Here is a 22,671-nt window from a genome sequence, read left to right on the forward strand (position 1 = left end):
TGATAGTATACATGTTACAATGCCATTCTCCCAAATCATCCCACCCTCCCCCTCTCCCTCTGAGTTCAAAAGTCCGTTATACATATCTGTGTCTTTTTTGCTGTCTTGCATACAGGGTCGTCATTGCCACCTTTCTAAATTCCATATATATGTGTTAGTATACTGTATTGGTGTTTTTCTTTTTGGCATACTTCACTCTGTATAATCGGCTCTAGTTTCATCCATCTCATCAGAACTGATTCAAATGTATTCTTTTTAACGGCTGAGTAATACTCCATTGTGTATATGTACCACAGCTTTCTTATCCATTCATCTGCTGATGGACACCTAGGTTGTTTCCATGTCCTGGCTATTATAAACAGTGCTGCGATGAACATTGGGGTACATGTGTCTCTTTCAATTCTAGTTTCCTCAGTGTGTATGCCCAGCAGCGGGATTGCTGGGTCATATGGCAGTTCTATTTGCAATTTTTTGCAACAAAAAGAATAAAATACTTAGGAATATATCTACCTAAAGAAACTAAAGACCTATATATAGAAAACTATAAAACACTGATGAAAGAAATCAAAGAGGACACTAATAGATGGAGAAATATACCATGTTCATGGATTGGAAGAATCAATATAGTGAAAATGAGTATACTACCCAAAGCAATTTACAAATTCAATGCAATCCCTATCAAGCTACCAGCCATATTTTTCACAGAACTAGAACAAATCATTTCAAGATTTGTATGGAAATACAAAAAAACCTCGAATAGCCAAAGCAATCTTGAGAAAGAAGAATGGAACTGGAGGAATCAACTTGCCTGACTTCAGGCTCTACTACAAAGCCACAGTCATCAAGACAGTATGGTACTGGCACAAAGTCAGAAATATAGATCAATGGAACAAAATAGAAAGCCCAGAGATAAATCCACACACATATGGACACCTTATCTTTGACAAAGGAGGCAAGAATATGCAATGGAGTAAAGACAATCTCTTTAACAAGTGGTGCTGGGAAAACTGGTCAACCACTTGTAAAAGAATGAAACTAGATCACTTTCTAACACCGCACACAAAAATAAACTCAAAATGGATTAAAGATCTAAATGTAAGACCAGAAACTATAAAACTCCTAGAGGAGAATATAGGCAAAACACTCTCCGACATAAATCACAGCAGGATCCTCTATGATCCACCTCCCAGAATACTGGAAATAAAAGCAAAAATAAACAAATGGGATCTAATTAAAATTAAAAGCTTCTGCACAACAAAGGAAAATATAAGCAAGGTGAAAAGACAGCCTTCTGAATAGGAGAAAATAATAGCAAATGAAGCAACTGACAACTAATCTCAAAAATATACAAGCAACTTATGCAGCTCAATTCCAGAAAAATAAACGACCCAATCAAAAAATGGGCCAAAGAACTAAATAGACATTTCTCCAAAGAAGACATACAGATGGCTAACAAACACATGAAAAGATGCTCAACATCACTCATTATTAGAGAAATGCAAATCAAAACCACAATGAGGTACCACTTCACACCAGTCAGAATGGCTGCGATCCAAAAATCTGCAAGCAATACATGCTGGAGAGGGTGTGGAGAAAAGGGAACCCTCCTACACTGTTGGTGGGAATGCAAACTAGTAGGGAATTTTTAAAGAAAAAAGCTATTTGACAAATGAAGAGAAGAAAGCAAAAAACACATTTTTTAAACAATTTTTTAAAAAAACACTTAAACCACTCACCTGTGGTATGCAGTCAGTATATGCAAACATTGATTTAAAGCGGTCATCCATGCTTATGTGGTAAAGAACACACATTGCTATTTGTTTGTAGTTTTCATTGCCTGGAAATAAGACATCATGGATATGGTGAGATTTTATATTATGCTATGCTTTGCATGAAATGACCACAAAGAAATTAATTTTTTGTATAACAAACTCAAATTATTGCATTAAAACTTTTAAACTATGGAATCAATAAATATCCTTATACAAATTCTAATTTAGAAAATATGAAACTTTTCTAATTTAGAAAAATATGAACATTTTGAGCTTCCTATTTCAATTTCCCTGCTTGCCACAACTAGAGAAAAGCCTGCCCAGCCAGGAAGACCTAGCACAGCCAAAAGTTAGTTGAGCAAGCTCTGGGAGTTGGTGATGGACAGGGAAGCCTGAGTGCTGCAAGGAGGGGTTGCAAGGAGCTGGACACGACTGAGCGATTGAACTGGACTGATTTCAATTTCAAAGTATGGAGCACACCAACTGCGAAATATCACTAAGTTCCAAGAAATTGCAAGTATTTTACAAGGTATACTTGTGAAAAAAGTTAATCACAAACTGAAGAATTAATTGTTCTCAGCAGCCCACTAAAATGTAGATTTGGCCACTGGCCTCCCCATCCCTGTTTTATCAAAATATATTTAACACAGTTCAGTGATATGTACAGTAAATATAGTAAACAAAAAAGTTTATTTAATTTCTATGAATCAGAAACTGGAAAAAGAACATAAATGACAAAAAGTAGAACAGTATTTGCAACATTAAAAAAATATATGACTATTCAATACAATATTGTAATTAGCCTCCAATTAAAATAAATAAATTTATATTAAAATAAATAAATAAAAACATTGATAGATCGAACAGAAAAAAAATACATGACTATGAATTGCTAAAGGGTATAATATAGACTAATAAGCATAGTCTAAGGATTGTCTTAGAACTTCGAGGTAAGATTATTCTCGTTTTATACACCTTGAAACTGAAAAAAGGAAAGTGAATAATATATCATAGATTTGAAAAATAAAATGGAACTTGAATATGTCATTTAATCCTTCTATATGCTTTCATATACCATATTTTGAGGATCTTTATATGATCTCAAGGTCAGTGACAAAACTTGACCTAGAAAAGTTGTTTTGCTAAAAAGTTTTATCCAAAAAATAATATTCTTTAAAAATTTTTTGGTTATAAGAAAATCTTGGGAGATTTTTGGAATTAAAAAAAAATCAAATATGTACATAAATTTAATTAATATATCAAGAAAATTTTAAATATATTTTAACAAGGAAGACAATTTCAGCACCTTTATTCCTATGTCAACTATAGTACAAAATTACTAAAATACTTTGTGTTTTTTTAATAATACTAACTTATATTCTTATTGAATTTTTCAGATATTAGATATATCTTTGTAAGGTGGTTAGCAATTCTTAGAGGACAAACTTTGGTATTCTTACAGGATCTGTATATGGAATTTTGTCAAAAAATATCTGCTAATTGATTCTATTTTTAATATTTAAGAAGCAAGGTGACTATAGTTAACAATTCTCTAGGCAAGAATACTAGACTGGGTTGCAATGCCCTTCTCCAGGGGATTTTCCCAACCCAAGGATTGAAACTGGACCTTTTGTACTGCAGCAGATTCTTTACTGTCTGAGCCACCAGAGGAGCTGTTATAGTTAACAATTAGTTAACTATAACTAGTTAACTGTATTGTATATTTGAAAGTTACTAAGAGACTATATCTTAAAAGTTCTCACAACCAGAAAAAAAGTATTGTATGTGGTAACTAACCTTAACTTACCTTACAGTGGTATAGGTAACTAACCTTATATCTAAACTTAACATATTTTACAATACATATATATATATATATATCAAGTTATCACCTTAAACTTACAGTTGCTACATCAATTAGATCTCAATAAAGCTGGAAAAAAACACAATGTTATGTTTAAAAAATCAGAGGCTAAAACTGAAAAAATAACCACAAAGACGTCACTGGTTTTATAAGATCTTCAGATGTAACACAGAAGTGTTTTAAGTAAAATCTCCAAGGGTCTTTTACAGGTAAATTTAAGAAATATAGTGAGCCTCTTTCTACAATCTTGTTTTCATGGAGTTTATTATGTTAGACAAAAATATATCATATGCTAAGAAAGAACAATGTGAATCTTCAAAACAGTCTGTCAAATCAATTTTGTCATCTTTATGTGTCAGAAGGGGATCCTAACAGAGAAAAATACTTCCTACAGAGCCATGTTAAACAGCTGAGCAGGGCTTTAAACACAGGTCTCTCTGACTCAAAAATCTTCACCAGAGGTGAAGTTATATACACACCAAAGGTACATTACAATGTCTCTCAAATAGTTTTGTATCATAAGGTGAAATGGTCTTTTAAGAGATATTATTAGCAGATATAAAAGACTGACATATGCTGACATATGATAGGGTAAAGCACATTTTTAAAAAAGAATTTTAAAAAATCAACACTTTTGCATCTTTTTAAATTGTTTGGCTACAGTCTATTTCTAGGGACTCTCACTTTTTAAATTGTTTGGCTAGAGCCTATTTCTAGGGACTCTCAATATCAATGTAAAAATAACTTCATGGTGTAAAACGGAAACAGTAAAATCTAGCATATGTTTGTCAGATGAATACACACTAGTAAACACTTTCATCTTAACTAAAAATCTATGAATTCACTATACTCAACCACTTGGAATATAATATATGCAGAACCTACATTTGGAGGAAAATGTAATTCAAAAATTGTGAAATAACTCCAAGAAAGAGAAAAGTAGAGACTAACTGGGTATTCCCAACTTCATTATTCTGCTCTGGGGATGAGAGCAATCTTAACAGAAAAGACTTGGGTTTGCATGATATGTAGATTAAAAATGAAAAATTCCAACTTTCTTCTCTAGAGAGGAAAAGTATCTCTTAGGGTTTTGGTCAGAGTATGTATACTTTACAGTATTTAGCTTTTCTTCTGGGGCTGAGATATTAAAAAATCTTTTTAAGGAAGTTCTAACAGTAAACTCAATATTCTGAAGGCACAATCTCTTTCCTTGCTATTCCAGCTTCTTTCTGTATGCTGTTCACCTGTGGGTAGGTTCTAGTCCTACTTAGTTTTTACAAAATATTATTTGAAGGTATTTTCTGTATGTAATGGATTAACTGATCAGTAGGATTCTAAGTCACACAACTTACTAAATAAATGGTAAAAGAAACAGAGGAATCAATATCCAAATTAAAATATTTTTTAACATCGAAGTAAATAATCAAACATTAAAATTCAGAATGGCACTAAGAATGAAATATGGAGAAGTGGAGTGGCTCAGTCGTGTGTATGACTCTGCAATTCCATGGACTGTAGCCTAGCAGGCTCCTCCATCCGTGGCATTTTCCAGGCGAGAGTACTGGAGTGGGTTGCCATTTCCTTCTCCAGGGGATCTTCCCGACCTGGGGATCGAATCCAGGTGCTTTACCCTCTGAGCTACCAGGGAAGCAATACTAAATAAATGGTAAAAGAAACAGAGAACTCAATATCTAAAATAAATGATTTTTTAATATCAAAGTAAATCATCAAACATTAAAATTCAGAGTAGCACTAAGAATGAAATAGGATGCTATTCTGTTTGAGAAGAGTTTGTCTACTGCTGGTATTAGTTAAAAGATCCTAAACTGCAGGGTTCTCCTGGTACATCCATTCATGAAAGGCAAGAGGAAACAAAGATTCACTTTTAAGAGAGCTGTGCTCCATAAACAGGATAACAAGGAAGGTTTTCTAGAGCAAATTATATGTGTGTATACATATGTATGTGTGTATATGTATTTTATGTGATTATGTATCCATATCTTTATCACTTACAAAGGACAACTCAGGAGAAAGGGTATGTGATATAACAGAAAGTCTACAGTCCTAAAATTACAGTCATTTTTTAAAAGTAGATGAATATGCCAGAAACATCTCAGATACCATAGCTTATTAATACATTACTTTCTTTTTTAACACAGCAAAACTCTCTAGTTTCAAAACATAGGATGATTCATTGTGCTACCTGTTTTAACTCTGTTCTTCTGTGCTTGCTTTCTCCTTCTCCTCTCCCCATATTCATGGAACAGAGAAAGGTGAAAGCTCCTTGAGTTCTCCTATACCTTCCTAATTCTTTATCTGTGATCTTCTATTTTAAAAAATCTCTGAATATATCCCTGCTGCTGCTAAGTCGCTTCAGTCGTGTCCGACTTTGTAGGACCCCATCGACGGCAGCCCGCCAGGCTCCCCCATCCCTGGGATTCTCCAGGCAAGAATACTGGAGTGGGTTGCCATTTCCTTCTCCAATGCATGAAAGTGAAAAGTGAAAATGAAGTCGCTCAGTTGTGTCCAGCTCTTTGTGACCCCATGGACTGCAGCCCACCAGGCTCCTCCATCCATGGGATTTTCCAGGCAGGAGTACTGGAATGGGGTGCCATTGCCTTCTCTGGAATATATATATATATATATCCCTAACTTCCCATAATCTTTACCTATAATGATTATCATAATCCCAAAATGTGCTAAAAAGAAAGGACTGAAGGGAACAGAAGTTTAAGGGATACAAGGCTATCCCAAAAGATTGGTGGACAGCCAATGTTTACATAACTAAAATTCTTTGAGAGAGAGGAAGACAGAATTAAGCAAACTTGATAGTTCCTATTGTATGTTAAGCATATATTTTCTCATTTAACCCTTAAAACTGAAGAGGTAGATATTATCTTTGATTTGGAGAGAGCTAATGACATTCATTAAGGTTATAAATCCTTCAAAAGGAAACAGCTATGAATCTGAGATTCAAACCTAGGTCTGACTATAAAGCCTGTGTGCATGTACTCTCTAGTAAGTAGGCCTTCCAGGAAATAGCATAAAGGGTGAAATAAAACCTAATAAACAGGAATTATTATCATTATTCCTTAGAGGCACAGTACAGACAGAAAATGCAGTTAAGAAGGGACTCTATAGGATCTGGGGGTCTTGGGAAAAAAAAAGGTAAGAAGATGATAAAAGAGGGGAAGAAGGGAGATGAAATGCAGAAAAGCAATCAGTTATTTATCAGAGTACCTGTGTCCAGATGCAATAGGTTCCAATGGATGAAAGATCCTGACAGGGACAAATTACATTGTGTCCCGAGCAGTATGGGAGACTAGATCTATAGCCGTTCTGAAACTCATTCTCACTGAATTGGACAAGAACTGCTATCAAGCAGAGCTTGATTTTATGAGAAAAATGAGGTGCTTAAATGCTTAAAAGTTGAATAAAGTGGTAAATAGAGGCAGTATAACATTGTGGTTCAAAGCCCAGGCCCTAGAGGCTGACTGCTTAGGTTCAATTTGTGGCTCTGCCACTTACTAGGAAAAATGGCCTTCTGAGTGTTATTTAAATTTTCTGTGTTTCAGTTTCTTCATCTATGAAACTGGAATAACAACTATATCTATCTCAAAGAGTTGGTATGCAAGGATTAGGTGAGAGAATCCTGGTAAAACAATTAGTACTGAGTCTGATACACAATAAACTGATTCAATAAATGCCATTACTTACTATTATTATGTTGAAAATAATGTTTCTGTTTTACCAATAGAACACTATTCTTGCATTTTCTTTTAAATTTATTTTTAATTGAAGGATAATTACAATATTGTGTTGGTTTCTGCCATATCATGTTTTCCTAATATATATGCTGTCTTTGTGGTTTTCTATCCTCAAGATTTGACTGTAGTTTAGAGGTAATGCAGGTTTAAGAAGCAGCCAAGATTCCTCTGAGATGGCTATACAGGGTTCACAGGTATATTCTGCCCCTGCAGCTGAGCCACTTGCTCCCAGTCACTTTCCTATAAAGCTCTTTTATATCCAAAGGACTGTTTTGGGAGAGTCATCTTCTGTCTCAAGGCTCCGTTCAGTGACCCCTATCGGCTTCATCTAAACCCTTCATCAGCTTCTCGTTCTGACAGGGTTATAAACCCCTTACTCAGAACAAAAACTGGGAAACGAAAATGATCAAAGGATAGATAACTGTCACCAGTATGTGTTCTTCCACCACCACTACCACAAACACACTGTGAACCTCTCTTCCTTCTGTCCTGTAACAGAACTTCATTTCACTCCTAGAGCAGGGAACAGCTGTGGAGGTGATGGGCTATAAGATTAAAGGATACAGAGAGAAACAGTCTGAAAACACAGAAGACAAACCTCACAATTAACTATATTACTTCACTTATCTTTAAGTAGCAAGTCCCAGGCAAATAAAATGTATAAGTGTTTCCCATTTGTTTGAGCTGAGCACAACTATACAATAGAAACTGAAATACAACCAGCACTACACCAGAGATGTATATTTTTTTCCCTTGAGGAAAGTGTGAAAGGGGGTGATGATAGATCTAAGGGACTACAATATTGCACGCAGAGGTCATATCAGCAAATATACCCAATTTGCTGATACGTCTTCTAGATTTTATCTGGGTAAAGGTTCCCTAGAATTCAATCAATTGATTTGCAAATAACTATAAAATTGATTTTCTTCTCATTCTGTATTTAGGAAATGAAAAAAATATAAAATGACACTTGTCCTTTTATTAAAAAATGATGCAAATATTTTATAAATCATATTATTACCTATATATTACCGTGATGGTTCTAACTTCTTTTATTGTTACAAATCACATATTTCCAATCTCCCCTAAAGAACTGCAAGATAGGAAGATTATAGTATATGAACCACAGGTATCTTACTCATTGAATCATAAATGACTATACAAATGATTGATTGCTTCATAAAAACACAGCCTATACCTTAATGGCATCTAGCAGATATCTGACAGCTACAGCAGAAGGACAAAGCATTGGAGGAAAATAGTGAGTACCTGGAGGGAGAAGGTGTCTGGAAATAACCCGAATTCCTCTCTTCAAACACAGCTGCACACAGAAAGTAGAGGCTTTCTGGCAGCCAACGTGTATTATTAACTATTACTTAAAAAAAAAATTTGAAGATCACATAGCAATAAACAGCCATTAAGAGAGATTAAATGGTCCAAGTAAAATTAAGGCTTATCCTTAATAGTCTTCTTCACTCACTGGTAGGAAAGACGTGTTCTTAAAAAACAAATCCCCCAAAATTCTTGCATATCCTAAAGGAATCTAGGACTGGGAGTTACAATTTTCCCATAAGAACTCATGATTAAGAACCATAAACTCTAGCTAACCAACTATGATTTCTCCACATCCTACAAATGGCAGACATTTCAAAAGGGTTCCTTTAAGACTTATAGACATCAATTATTCCCTAATGGCATCCCAAGTTAAAACAGTCTGCCAATAGTTGCTATGCTGGCATAGCACCAAAGGCTCTGTGAATTCTGAGTAGAGCAGTGAAAAGATTGAATATTTTGGGAACTAAGGTCCTTAATGACTAGAGGTGGCTTAGTCAGATCTGTTCAAGTAATAAGCGCAGGATGAAAAAAAAAAAAAACGGCCTAGTCATTATGATTCCTTTGGTATTTATGGTAATAAACATGAATCATGATGAACTCACTGGCTATTAAATACAGAGGTCATAAGTACTTCGATAGGATTTCCACAGGAATTCACCGTTAATTAGCTGGATCATTATTTGAAAGCGTTACTGAATTATCTTAGCAGTTGTGCAGCCATTCGCCTCAAAATTGGTCATTCCCAGCTGAGGGCAGTTAATGCCTTAACAAACTGGTCATTAACTCCAGCAACTGATTTTGTGGGAATTACTGCACTTATAATGTACACTCAAGATTTTTTTTTCTTTTTAAAGAAATTTGCAGCTGTAGTTCAGCTGGAGCAGCTGAAGGAGGAAAAAAGTCCACTCTGGGTTGCTCTCATGACTGATTTTCTGCCAATTAAAGGGCAAACGCATGCTGATGGGTTTTGAATTTTAAAATGTCTCCAGTTTTTTTTCATCTCAAGTGATTAGTAAAAACATCATTTAGCTACTAATTTTGTAAGACACTTGGGATTTTCCATTCACAGTTCAGTCAAGCAGAGACATGAGTTCTGAACACCAGAACTCAAAGCCAAATTTCCGCTTCTGCAGTAGACCCAGCCCAACACTTTGTAAAAACAGAGTGAGAACACAAGTTATGGGCCACATTATTAGCCAGATTCTCATTCCCTTCTGCACTCCATGTCTTCGTTCAAAGCAGAAAACTCCCTTTGAAGTCACAAAGGGTCCATGAAAAGATAAGAGAAGTGGGAATATGAACACCCCCTTTATTAGAATAGAGCAGCATTACAGTGATGAATTACCCCTGGAAAGTCTATGTGAACACAGCATACTTCAAAATTCATAAGTGCTTTTAAATTTACGGTAGAGTTGGAGCCCTTAATGCTCTATCAATATAGTGAAAAATGTCACAGGGAAAATCACCACTTAAAAGATAACTGCAACAATTATTGAACATATGTATTGACTATAATGAAATACACTAAAAAATATATTGCAAGTATATTAGATGTTCCTTTGTACATGTTTCCATATCGTTTTTTGTTTAACTTATTAGAGCACATACTGCAGCTAACCAGCATGACTAGACTGATAGCGTTAGTTAAAACTTGAATTTGGAGAGACCAATTTTTAAGATTGCAACGCTACTGGATCGTCTTCTTTTCTAGAACGGATCTGTTCAGTCATTTCTAACAGAGATTTGATATTAGTAGATAAAAGCCAAGAGTTTTTAACCATGAGCTGGGGAGGGATGACAGAATTTATAGGTTACAATGATCAGTATGAAAACAAGTGTAAAAATAGTTTTGTGATACAATGGATTATGGATGATTTTTGTGTCCAATTACTTAATTTAAAAATTGTAACAAAACTTAAATTGTAAATCTACCATTAAGGTTAATAGTTCTGTCACATTAAGACATATTCATGAAATAAGTACTCCAAAATTCAGCACTTTTGACATATTTTCACTCTTTTTTACTATGTGCTGTGCTGTGCTTAGTCGCTCAGTCATGCCCAACTCTAAGACCTTTTGTAACCCACCAGGCTCCTCTGTCCATGGGATTTTTTAGGCAAGAATACTAAAGTGGTTTGCCATTTCCTCCTCCAGGGGTTCTTCCCATCCCAGGGATCAAATCCACATCCCCTGGGTCTTCTGCATTGCAGGCAGATTCTTTGCCAGCTGAGCCATTATGGAAGCCCTTTCTCTTTAGCATGTACAGTGGTACATTCTGTCATGTGGTTTATTTTTTAAATATTTTCAACGTTTCAATTTTACCTTGCCTCGAGTATTCTTTTATCCAGAGCATACTACAACTTATTTATAATACACTACAAAATATACATATTTGTAGTAAAAATGATAAGGTCCAAAATAAAGCCCTTAATCATGGCTGCTTTCAAGCCTATAGGCTCACATCATTCAGTTAATGTGCTTTGGTCAGCTTTTACCACCTAGAATTGGAGACACCCCAGGCAATATTCACACACCGAGTATTGGAACCAGCTGGTGATAGAAGAATCCTAAGAAAAAAGGCTTCTTGATTTAATTGGGAAAACAGGAGGAAGCATAAATTTTACTGCCATTAATAACTTCAAGCAATCTTGATATGACTCTACTTCACCCTGACAGCCAGACATGTGCTTTTTGTTAAAGTGTTTGCCACATCTGACCCTTATTGTTTGCTCACTTGATCAGGTAAGAAAATGTAGGTTTATTTACAGGATAAATGAGGCCTATTAAAATTGAGAAACAGTGTAGTAGTCTATGAGGAGCTACGTACTGAAATAGATGTGTGAAATCCCATAACAGTTGTGTAATAAACAGGCCAAATAAAGTTATAAAAAAACTACTTTAACTTTCTTAAATCATTGTAAAGGCAACTTAGTATTTAAAAAATGAAAAATAGTTCCTACTGGAAAAATGTCTGACCATTTTGCTTTTTATAAACAAGTCAGAAAAGGTTATTTATAAAATGTTGATCTGTTTATAAAGACAAGCTTATTTCTTCATTTTATGATACTTTATAAAGTCATATTCATATATAATGAAAAGTTAATTTAACTTTATAAGGGAATTTCAGGAGTGTTTAGAATTTAACTTTTTAAATTTTATCTTAAAGACATATGACAGAATGGTCAAAGAAAATAACCCTTAATTTTTAAGTGATCAAAGTTTAGAGTTTAACAGTATCTACCCTGGTGATCTCCAACAATAAGGAAAATCGGACTTGTTTCAACCGGAAGAAATCAAACATTTATCACTTAACTTTTGACCTGGTCTGACTCCCTACATGCTGATAAAATCTTTCTACAGCCTTGGAAAATGCCCTGAAATCCAGATTACCTAATTAATCCAGATCAAGATGAATCAGGTGCTATTCTTACTCTTAAAACTATTCTGGGTCTACTCACATAATGTAGAAAAACTTATATTCATTTACAACACCATAGAAACTATTTTATCTTCAACTGAAGAGAATATGGTCTAACATTTGGATTCATTTTGAAATGATTCATGTGTAATTGTGAAACAGGCATGACAAAGTGCTGCTGAATCTAGGAATCCTAATTTTTCTGCCATAACCAATAAAATTAGTTTCAGCAAATTAGCATAGATTCACGACTCTCAACTTTAAAGAAGTCAAAAGGAAACAAAAGAAATAGGATCACAGCTAAAAGGTAAAAGAGTGAAGAGTCAAGAAGAATCTTTATTAAGATGGATGAAATGATAGCATAATTGTATTTGATGGGAATGATGTAATAGAGAGGGAAAGTTAATAATGTGGGACAGAGGAGAACTTCTGGAGCAAGAATCTTGAGTAGGAGAGAGAACAGAATAGGGAGGGAGTATGTTCATAATAATGGGAGAGAAGGAAAGTGTAGACACAGATGCAGGCAGGAGGGTAACTGTGGCAACAGAAACTCATGGAAATTCTCTTCTACGCTTCTACTTTCTCAATCAAATAGGAAGCAAAAGGATGAGAGAGCCTTTTGAGATGAGGATAAGGTGCTGGATTTAGAAGATAGAGGAATGATATTCTCACTTAAAAATGGGAGAATGACTAGACAAAGGAAACAGTATAACTGCTGGGCAGCATTAAAGGTCTACTATTGACTATGTAGATGCTAGATTATCTAGATTATCTTTATGCAGCTGTCCATCTGAGCTCAGGGTCTTCTGTTTTCACCTTCCTATACTGTGACACATATTCTAAACCTTCACGAAGCATCAAAGAAATTGGTAAAAATGATTCTTACTAAGATGTGAGTGGATGAACACTTAGATATTCAAAGGGCAAGGCTGGAAGAAGCACAAGCTGGAATCAAGATTGCCGGGAGAAAGATCAATAACCTCAGATATGCAGATGACACCACCCTTATGGTAGAAAGTGAAGAGGAACTAAAAAACCTCTTGATGAAAGTGAAAGAGGAGAGGGAAAAAGTTGGCTTAAAGCTCAACATTCAGAAAACGAAGATCATGGCATCTGGTCCCATCACTTCATGGGAAATAGGTGGGGAAACACTGGAAACAGTGTCAGACTATTTTTGGGGGCTCCAAAATCACCACAGATGGTGACTGCAGCCATGAAATTAAAAGACGCTTACTCCTTGGAAGAAAAGTTATGACCAACCTAGATAGTATATTCAAAAGCAGAGACAGTACTTTGGCAACAAAGGTCCGTCTAGTCAAGGCTATGGTTTTTCCAGTGGTCATGTTTGGATGTGAGAGTTGGACTGTGAAGAAAGCTGAGTGGTGAAGAATTGATGCTTTTGAACTATGGTGTTGGAGAAGACTCTTGAGAGTCCCTTGGACTACAAGGAGATTCAACCAGTCCATTCTAAAGGAGATCAGTCTTTTGGACTCTGTGGAAGAGGGATAGGGTGGGATGATTTGGGAGAATGGCATTAAAACATGTATAATATCATATAAGAAACGAATCGCCAGTCTAGGTTTGATGCAGGATACAAGATGGTTGGGGCTGGTGCACTGGGATGACCCAGAGGGATGGTATGGGGAGGGAGGTGGGAGGTGAGTTCAGAATTGGGAAGACGTGTACACCTGTGGTGGATACATGTTGACGTATGACAAAACCAATACAATATTGTAATTAGCCTCCAATTAAAATAAATAAATTTTAATTTAAAATAAAATAAAGATCAAAAAAAAAAAAAAAAAAAAAAGGAGAACAGTCCTGGGTGTTCTTTGGAAGGAATGATGCTAAAGCTGAAACACCAGTACTTTGGCCACCTCATGCGAAGAGTTAACTCATTGGAAAAGACTCTGATGCTGGGAGGGATTGGGGGCAGGAGGAGAAGGGGACGACAGAGGATCAGATGGCTGGATGGCATTACCGACTCGATGGACATGAGTCTGAATGAACTCTGGGAGTTGGTGATGGACAGGGAGGCCTGGCGTGCTGCAGTTCATGCGGTTGCAAAGAGTCGGACGTGACTAAGCGACTGAACTGAAGTGTAAGAGAAAATCAGGAGTATCCTATGGGAATAGGAGTGCTTGGGTCTTGACTAGAAATCCAAATATAAGATTAAGAAAACGTATCTTGGCAAAACCAAACATGTCTTCCAGCTAGATTTAACCTGCTAATTTGAGACTCCTGACATACTGTTACTACGAGGAGTGCTTGCATTTAATAGGAAGTAAAAGCTTGAAAAGAATGCTCTAATTCACTGGTTTCCAAACTATGTTTTGAGGATGGCCAAAGGGGATCCACGGGCTTCCCTGGTGGCTCAGAGGTTAAAGCGTCTGCCTCCAATGCGGGAGACCTGGGTTTGATTCCTGGGTTGGGAAGATCCCCTGGAGAAGGAAATAGTAACCCACTCCAGTATTCTTGCCTGGAGAATACTTGCCATGGACAGAGAAGTCTTGTAGGCTACAATCCACGGGGTCGCAAACAGTCAGACACGACTGAGTGACTTCATTCACTAAAGGGGATCCACAATGTCACACCATTTTATAATGCTACTAATACATTATCTTCATTTTTTTTACTCTCATTATTTCATTAAAGGCTACATGACATAATATATATGACATACACGACATGATTTCACAATATATTGTTGAGGAAGATATGAGAGCCAGATGTTGTCTGACTGTAAACAAATTTGCAAAAGTAAAACCATGTCCACCCCTCTCAGTAATTTCTGGGAAAGGGTTATTTTTCATAAAAATATTTATGTTAACATATAGCAGATTATTTTAAAATAAATATGCAACATTTTGTTTTATTTTTGAATATAATAAATATCCATAAACATAACTCCACATAAACCAAAAATAGTGGGGGTCCTTAATTATTTTTAAGAGTATAAAAATGTCCTGAGACCAAAAGTTTGAAATTTGATGCTCTAACCATTGAATTCCAGCAATCTCCTAATAACAGGGAACTTACAAAATAACAGAGAAAGTGTAGAAAGTGGTGACTGCCTGTAATTTACAGGTAGCTACCTAATCTGCCTAATCATTAGGTTGGTTGTGCTTACTCTATTTTTATTTTAACACATGCAAAAATTCATGTTTATAATATAAGACCTGTCTGTATATTTTGTAAGGTTTATTCCATTGAGTTTAAATGCCTTTGAAAAATCAAGTTAAAGTGAAAATCAAGTTAAAAACTGAAAGGCTGACATGAAAATGAAGAACACTACTCAATTTAAAATACACATCAATGTCATTCACAAAAGGGGAAAAAGTGTAAATAAACTCAAAACTGTCCCAAAGAGTTCATCAGTGAACTGTGGCAGTTCCTTAATGAAATCATTAAGCATGCACTCTGTAATTCACTGCTTTTGTGATATTTAAGCTTTATGCACAAACCAATGTCACAACGAACTAGGCTCTTCTAAAGAATACATTTCAGTTGTATTTTTATGCTTGCTTCTATGCTAACATCATCCCCAAGCACATTAGACAGTACTCAGTATATTAAGCAGCAAAACTATGGCATCTCTCAGGAGGTACAAAAACATTATTCGCCTGGTGCATCTGACAAAAAGCTATTAAAATTTAGCTTTTCAAGTTACTTTTGAAACACTATCAGTGCATTCTCTAGGGAACTGAAGAATACACTATGACAAGGAATTTCCTTGCCATTTCCCAACCCAGGATATTGTGATATAAGGAAGTACTCGAGACATATCAATGTCAAATGGTTTAAGGACTTATGACAAGGGAATTTTTCTTTTAATGATATGATTCCTAGATGAGCCAAAAATCTTTAAACACTTCATAAAAGTTAACTCAATATCATAAGAAACTTGAACAAACTAACAATTATATAAGTAAAGCTAAACTTTGTAGGTCTAATTCAATTTGCATATAATTACAATTGATGAAACCATTGGCTATGGTAGGTCTCCTAGATGGTAATATAAAGTCACTAAGCATAAGAAACTATGTCAAGTACAGGGATTAATAGAGCTGAAAAGATTATAAATTGATACTGAACTAAGCGGAGATAAATTTAAGATCCTTATGAAATCCTAAGATATCAAAAAGTCAAATAAGTGAATAATTTTGGTGGTATTTAGGAAAATAAAACAAAGGAACTTAGATATAAATTTTTACAATCTTTGGATACTAGGTTTTCCAAGGACCCAAATAAAAGTTTTTAAATATTTTATGAGATAATGCCTTCTTTCTCTATGCCTAAGAAAAGATCAAAACCATCCAAGCAAATTGATTTCAGGATAAATCAACAAATAACAATTTAAATGATAATTTCTAAAATTCCTTATCAATCCCTTTATATGTCCCTGATGTCAAAGGAAAAAACTAAATTCAAAATTTCTAAATAAAATACTCATGTGATAAAACAGTACTAATAAAATTTTTGGTTTTATTAAGAGCCTCACATGGTAAAAGAGTTGACCTATAGCACAATTTCTCCTTAACCTTTAATAGTTATTCAGATCACAAAACCTTCTACAAGTAGATATTTTTTCCCAGTTATTCGGCAATTCTTACAACAGCAGGGGTCGCAATGTACTAGTTAAATGTTTCAGGATCCAAAGGAAAGGGATTAAATGTTCATATAGTGCCGCTTTATTAGAGCCTCAAAGATTCATGATTCATTATTCTCTAGTTAAAACAATCTATTATTAAGTATATGAAGATTTTTCAGTTATGGGGTCCCCAAATAATAATAAACCTACTTAAAATCTTATAGCATTTCCAGTTGAAACAGCATCCTTCAAAAATCACTTCTGAAAAGTTCTACCAGATGTATAGCTTTACAAAAGTGCTTTTGCATTTTACCTCTTTAAAAAATTAAGTAATTTCTATATATAATGTTAAATTCAGTCATTTGTCAACTTAAACATATAACGAATAAAGAATTCATTTCTAATGAAGAAAGCAAACTGACCAGTCATATTATATTATATACTTAATGCTCTTTAATTCCTTCTTGATAACTACAGTGAAGAAAATGTAACTCAAGTTCTTCAAATACTTGATTTATAGAAAGTTTTTTCCTCTTTTCAAGAAATTTCCAATTCCATAGAATCATTCCAAGTGCCAGCCAAGGAGTAACCTAGAACAATGTAGATTATTCACTAATGTGTTGACTTTTAATTAACACATTAAAATTCTAAAAGAGACTGATATTTCTGAAGATTTGAAGGGAAAGAAGTCTAATCACTTTCCCTAGTTCAGTGGTCTAACTGAACATCGAATAAATCAAAGGACATAAAATCAATGATTAAGTCATAAGTAAATTTAAAAAGAATAAAAAATAGAAAATATACCGCATTGCACATAGAAATGGTAAATACTGCTTCATGAATATTTAAAAATTACATATTAAACAAAATGTGTAATATTTATTGCAAAACATAATGTATATTAATATATACACATATATACATACAAACATATACATACATGCATATGTGAGTACTGGGTTGCAATGTAAAGTATGATACTATAGTCTGGGATAAAAGATATTTGAAAGGCACTGCTCTAGATGAATTATTTCTTATGCCTTTAAAATCTGTGCTCTCTATAATGCCAACTTCTATTTATACATAGTAGTAGTGGCCAGAAATCTTGAAAACTCAACTGAGAAGTTTGTTTTATTGTATTAGAAGTTAATGATTTAATTTTTCACACATATAACATATACATTAACAAATGTAAAAATGACCATTTTATTAATCACTTATCAGGAAATCATTTTGTCTACACTACATATAATTTCTTTGAATACAGCAAAGAGCACAATCAAGCAAAACAGGTTCTTCACAATCAAAAGAAATGTTGCAAAGTCCATGCAATAAATGTTACTAGGAGGAGCACCATTTGGGCACTCATTTGGAATTCAGTTTTAACAAAATATAAATTTCAAGTAAGTTTTGTTGGTTTCCAAGACCAAAGGAGATTAGAAATATATCATTAGAGGAAAGAAAAATTGCTGCCAAGGAATTGCTGTTGGTACAGAAGAAATGAGAACTGACAGCCAAGGACAAGAGAGGAAAACTGAAAAACTATATAAAAAATTAAGAATACATGGCATTCTGGGGTCATTTAGCAAGGGGGAATACTTGAGCTGTTAATATTTATAGCCCTGTATAATAAAGTATCTTCAGAATTACAAATTCTAGTCAATGATAACAAAAACAGTAGGGAATACTACAGCACTTGGCCCAGGCATTCTGGCTCCAAAGCCCATGGTTTTAACCACATTATACTGCTTCTCAATAAAAGTTTAAATTACATTTATGTATTAAAGTAAGTTTAAGGAAATATTTATGAAAAGAATGATATAATCAATTTTTCAATACAAAAGGATTACCTTCTCTTAATGGTATAAGGCTGAAAAACAAACATCAATAAAGACCCACTTCTGGATATCAATTATTTGTGTTCTATGTATTTTTAAAGTAATTTCATATATAATATTGCTAATATTCACTAATATTTATCGTACTATATCATTTAACCTTCCCTATTAATATGTGCCATTATTATCTACATACTGATGAGAAAACTGACATATGAGTTAAGTGATTTGTACAATATCATATAGCTAGTAACTGATGAAACTAACACTCAAAGTCATATAGTCTGGCTCCAGAATTCTAGCTTTTACTCTTAATGTGCTTTGTGCTACTGTAGTTGCCAGGTATGCTATATATGGTAATATTTGCAGTAATGTCACAGGATGTACTTTCAAGAGATTCTGGTAATCCTGGAAACCCAGCTAAAATTCAGGAATATTTAAAAGTGTCTTTCAGGATCATTAGCTCACCAGTGTTCCAGTTCTAATCCTTTCAAGCATTTGCTCATCCCCTTAAAATTCTACATGGCTATGTGATTTGCTTTATCAAGGGAAATGTGAACAAAAATGACATTTTTACCTCAAAATGGAAGCCTTTAAGTTTGCAATTTTCCATTTTCTCTGTTCTCCCTTCTCTGGTGCCATGGTGACCTGGAGGCTCTCTCAATTTGGGTCCTTGACTGATGCTAACTAACATGGACCACCACTTTCAACTTCCTTATACTGGATATAAACATGAGCAAAAAATAACTTTTTTCTATTTCAAGCTACTGAGAGCTTAGAGTTGCTTATTAATAATCATAGTCTTGTCCTCCTGACTAATACATTTAATAAATGGGTTGTTTTTCTGGGAAGTGATGGATAAAAGGGCCATTTTGGGGACTTTATAAAATAGAAACAATTCTAAAATTTACAAAATGGTTCTATTAAAAAAATTCATACTGAATCAGTTACTTGGAATTTGAAATATTTTTCCACCAAAGGCTCAACTATATAAGCTTATTTAGCCTATAATTTAAATGAAAAAGAATTGAAAATAAAAGTGCCATTAAATAATTAAATAAAAAGCATGTGAAACAGTTGTTGGGTATTCTGAACAACCGTAGATATTTTGAAGCATGTTATAGACTATAAGTTGGAAGGCACTGTTCTCTAGTATATTTTAATTTCTCTTTAATATGTACATTTTTTCCCTTTACTTGATCCTGGAACATCAGAAGATATTCTCTTTCTTTACTACATAGGATTGCCATTGCTTCTAAGGCTTTTAAGTGGAATGCAAAGGAAGAACTAAAGAAAGTTATCAAGCAAAAAACATGAACATTTGAGAAAAAGAAACTGCTTATACTCAAATTTAATGACTTGTGAGCAATGAAAGAGAAAAAAAGGGAAAAAAGATAGTATGACTAAATAGGAATGATTTTAGAGCCTATTTAGTAGTTCTCACATAAATGAAAAGTTTTCATGAGTTTATAAATAAATATTGGTTCTTCACATGGCAAAACAGCCAAGCTGTAACCAACTTCCTCTTTGCTTTTAATAATTATTCAAATCAAAATGTTGCTGCTAAGTCGCTTCAGTTGTGTCCGACTCTGTGCGACCCCATAGATGGCAGCCCACCAGGCTCCCCCATCCCTGGGATTCTCCAGGCAAGAATACTGGAGTGGGTTGCCATTTCCTTCTCCAATGCATGAAAGTGAAAAGTCAAAGTGAAGTCGCTCAGTCGTGTCCAACTCTTCGTGACCCCATGGACTGCAGCCTACCAGGCTCCTCCGTCTATGGGATTTTCCAGGCAGGAGTACTGGAGTGGGGTGCCATTGCCTTCTCCAAATCACAATAACTTTTCATATTATTTTTCAACTTATTCTACAAGAAAAATTTTGTGTATATTTTTATGAGCAATGCTTTTTAGCCGTCATCTTCTACTTACCCAGAAAGATAAGCCAAGAAGTTACTAAGGCAAGGTAACTATAAACATCTCAACAGAATTATTTTGCTTTCAATCAGTTTTTACAGATTAGCCAAAAACAGAGGGGGACACTTTTAAGATCATCAATTTCTAGCTATATAATATAAGGCTAAAATAATGCTAGCTCTTCACTCTCCCTAGTGTAGCAAAATCTGATGCCCTAGGAATTAACAATATTTCAAAGAAAATGAAGTAACACTTTGAAAGAATGAGTAAAAGAAAGTAAAAAGTTTTCAGTTGCTCTTCCTATTCATTTTCTTCATTTTTCTACTTCATGATGAGTCCAAGGACTTCACTGCTTCTCAGTAACAGCCTAAACTTAACATGTTTTTAATGTATTTGTTGAAAATAATCATATTTCTCTGACTGTTATATCTCATTTGGTGGTGTCCTTTTTCCAGTTTTATTCATCTAATGGACAAGTTTTTCTTTTTAATCTTGTAACTCTCCTGAACACTAGACCTTTTTCTATCTGTTCATCAAACATCTTTGTTGAAGATATCTTTAACATGTCTGAAATTAAATCTATCACTGATGCCCTCAAATTACTTCTTTTATACTTCTCTATTTCTGTTCCTAGCAGTAACATTCTAACAGTCATTGAGTATTTATGAATAGTTTATCATTATCCATATCCAAACAGCAGCCATGTCACATTAAGTTTACCTATGATATGTCTAAGCTATTACAAATCCTAAAATATGATGCTGTTTAAGTGCTGCACTCAATATGCCAGCAAATTTGGAAAACTGAGCCGTGGACACAGGACTGGAAAAGGTCAGCTTTCATTCCAATCCTAAAGAAGGGTAATGCCAAAGCATGTTCTAACTACCACACAACTGCACTCATTTCACATACTGGTAAGGTAAAGCTCAAAATCCTTCAAGCCAGGCTTCAACAGTATGTGAACAAAGGACTTCCAGATGTACAAGTTGGATTTAGAAAAGGCAGAGGAAGCCGAGATCAAATTGCCAATATCCACTGGATCATAGAAAGAGCAAGAGAATTACAGAAAAACATCTACTTCTGTTTCACTGACTACGCTAATGCCTTCGACTATGTGGATCACAACAAACTGTGGAAAATTCTTCAAGAGATAGGAATACCAGACCACCTTATCTGCCTCCTGAGAAACCTACATGCAGCTCAAGAAGTATCAGTCAGAAGTGGACATGGAACAATGAACAGGTTCAAAACGGGGAAAGGAGTAAGTCAAGACTGTATAGTGTCACCCTGCTTATTTAACTTCTAAGCAGAGTTGTTATTGTTCAGCTGCTCAGTCATGTCTGACTCTTTGAGAGCCCATGGACTGCCTCCTGCCCGGCTTCCTTATTTTTCACCATCTCCTGGAGCTTGCTCAAACTCATGTCCATTGAGTCAGTGATGCCATCCAATTATCTCATCATCTGTCATCCAATTCTTCTCCTGCCTTCAATCTTTCCTAGCATCAGGGTCTTTTCTAATGAGTTGGCTCTTTGCATCAGGTGGCCAAAGTATTGGAACTTCAGCTTCAGCATCAGTCCTTCTAATGAATATTCAGGGTTGATTTCCTTTAGGATTGACTGGTTTGATCTTGCAGTCCAAGGGACCGTCAAGAGTCTTCTCCAACACCACAGCTCAAAAACATCAATTCTTCAGCATTCAGGATTTTGTATGGTCAAACTCTCCCATCCAAACATGACTACTGGGAAAACCATAGCTTTGACTATATGGACCTTTGTTGGCAAAGTAATGTGTCTGTTTTTTAATCCTCTGTCTATACTTGTCATAGCTTTTCTTCCAAGAAGCAAGCATCTTTTCATTTCATGGCTGCAGTCACCATCTGCTGTGATTCTGGAGCTAAAGAAAATAAAGCCTATCACTGTTTCCCCATTTATTTGCCATGAAGTGATGGGACTGGATGCCAAGATCTTTATTTTTTGAATGATGAGTTTTAAGGCACCTTTTTCACTCTCCTCTTTCACCTCATCACCTTTGTTTTCTGCCTTAAGGGTGATGTCATCTGCACATCTGAGGTTGTTGATATTTCTCTTGGCAGTCTTGATTCCAGCTTATGCTTCATCCAGCCTGGCATTTCATAAGATGTACTCTACATACTGAAAAAGCTGGTTTAAAACTCA

At 34.9% G+C, this 22,671-nt stretch overlaps 1 protein-coding gene across 1 annotated transcript in view; it reads right to left on the reverse strand.

Moving 5' to 3' along the window:
- KIFAP3 (kinesin associated protein 3) overlaps nucleotides 1–22,671 on the reverse strand; it is a 146,074-nt gene that overhangs the window by 68,640 nt on the left and 54,763 nt on the right. The window contains exon 11 of the mRNA XM_068985999.1: nucleotides 1,737–1,837. Within this exon, the coding sequence (XP_068842100.1) occupies nucleotides 1,737–1,837 (101 nt within the window). The remainder of the gene's footprint in view (nucleotides 1–1,736; nucleotides 1,838–22,671) is intronic.

This window comes from Capricornis sumatraensis, chromosome 14 (genome assembly GCF_032405125.1).
Source record: "Capricornis sumatraensis isolate serow.1 chromosome 14, serow.2, whole genome shotgun sequence".
In the NCBI taxonomy this organism is placed as follows: Eukaryota; Metazoa; Chordata; class Mammalia; order Artiodactyla; family Bovidae; genus Capricornis; species Capricornis sumatraensis.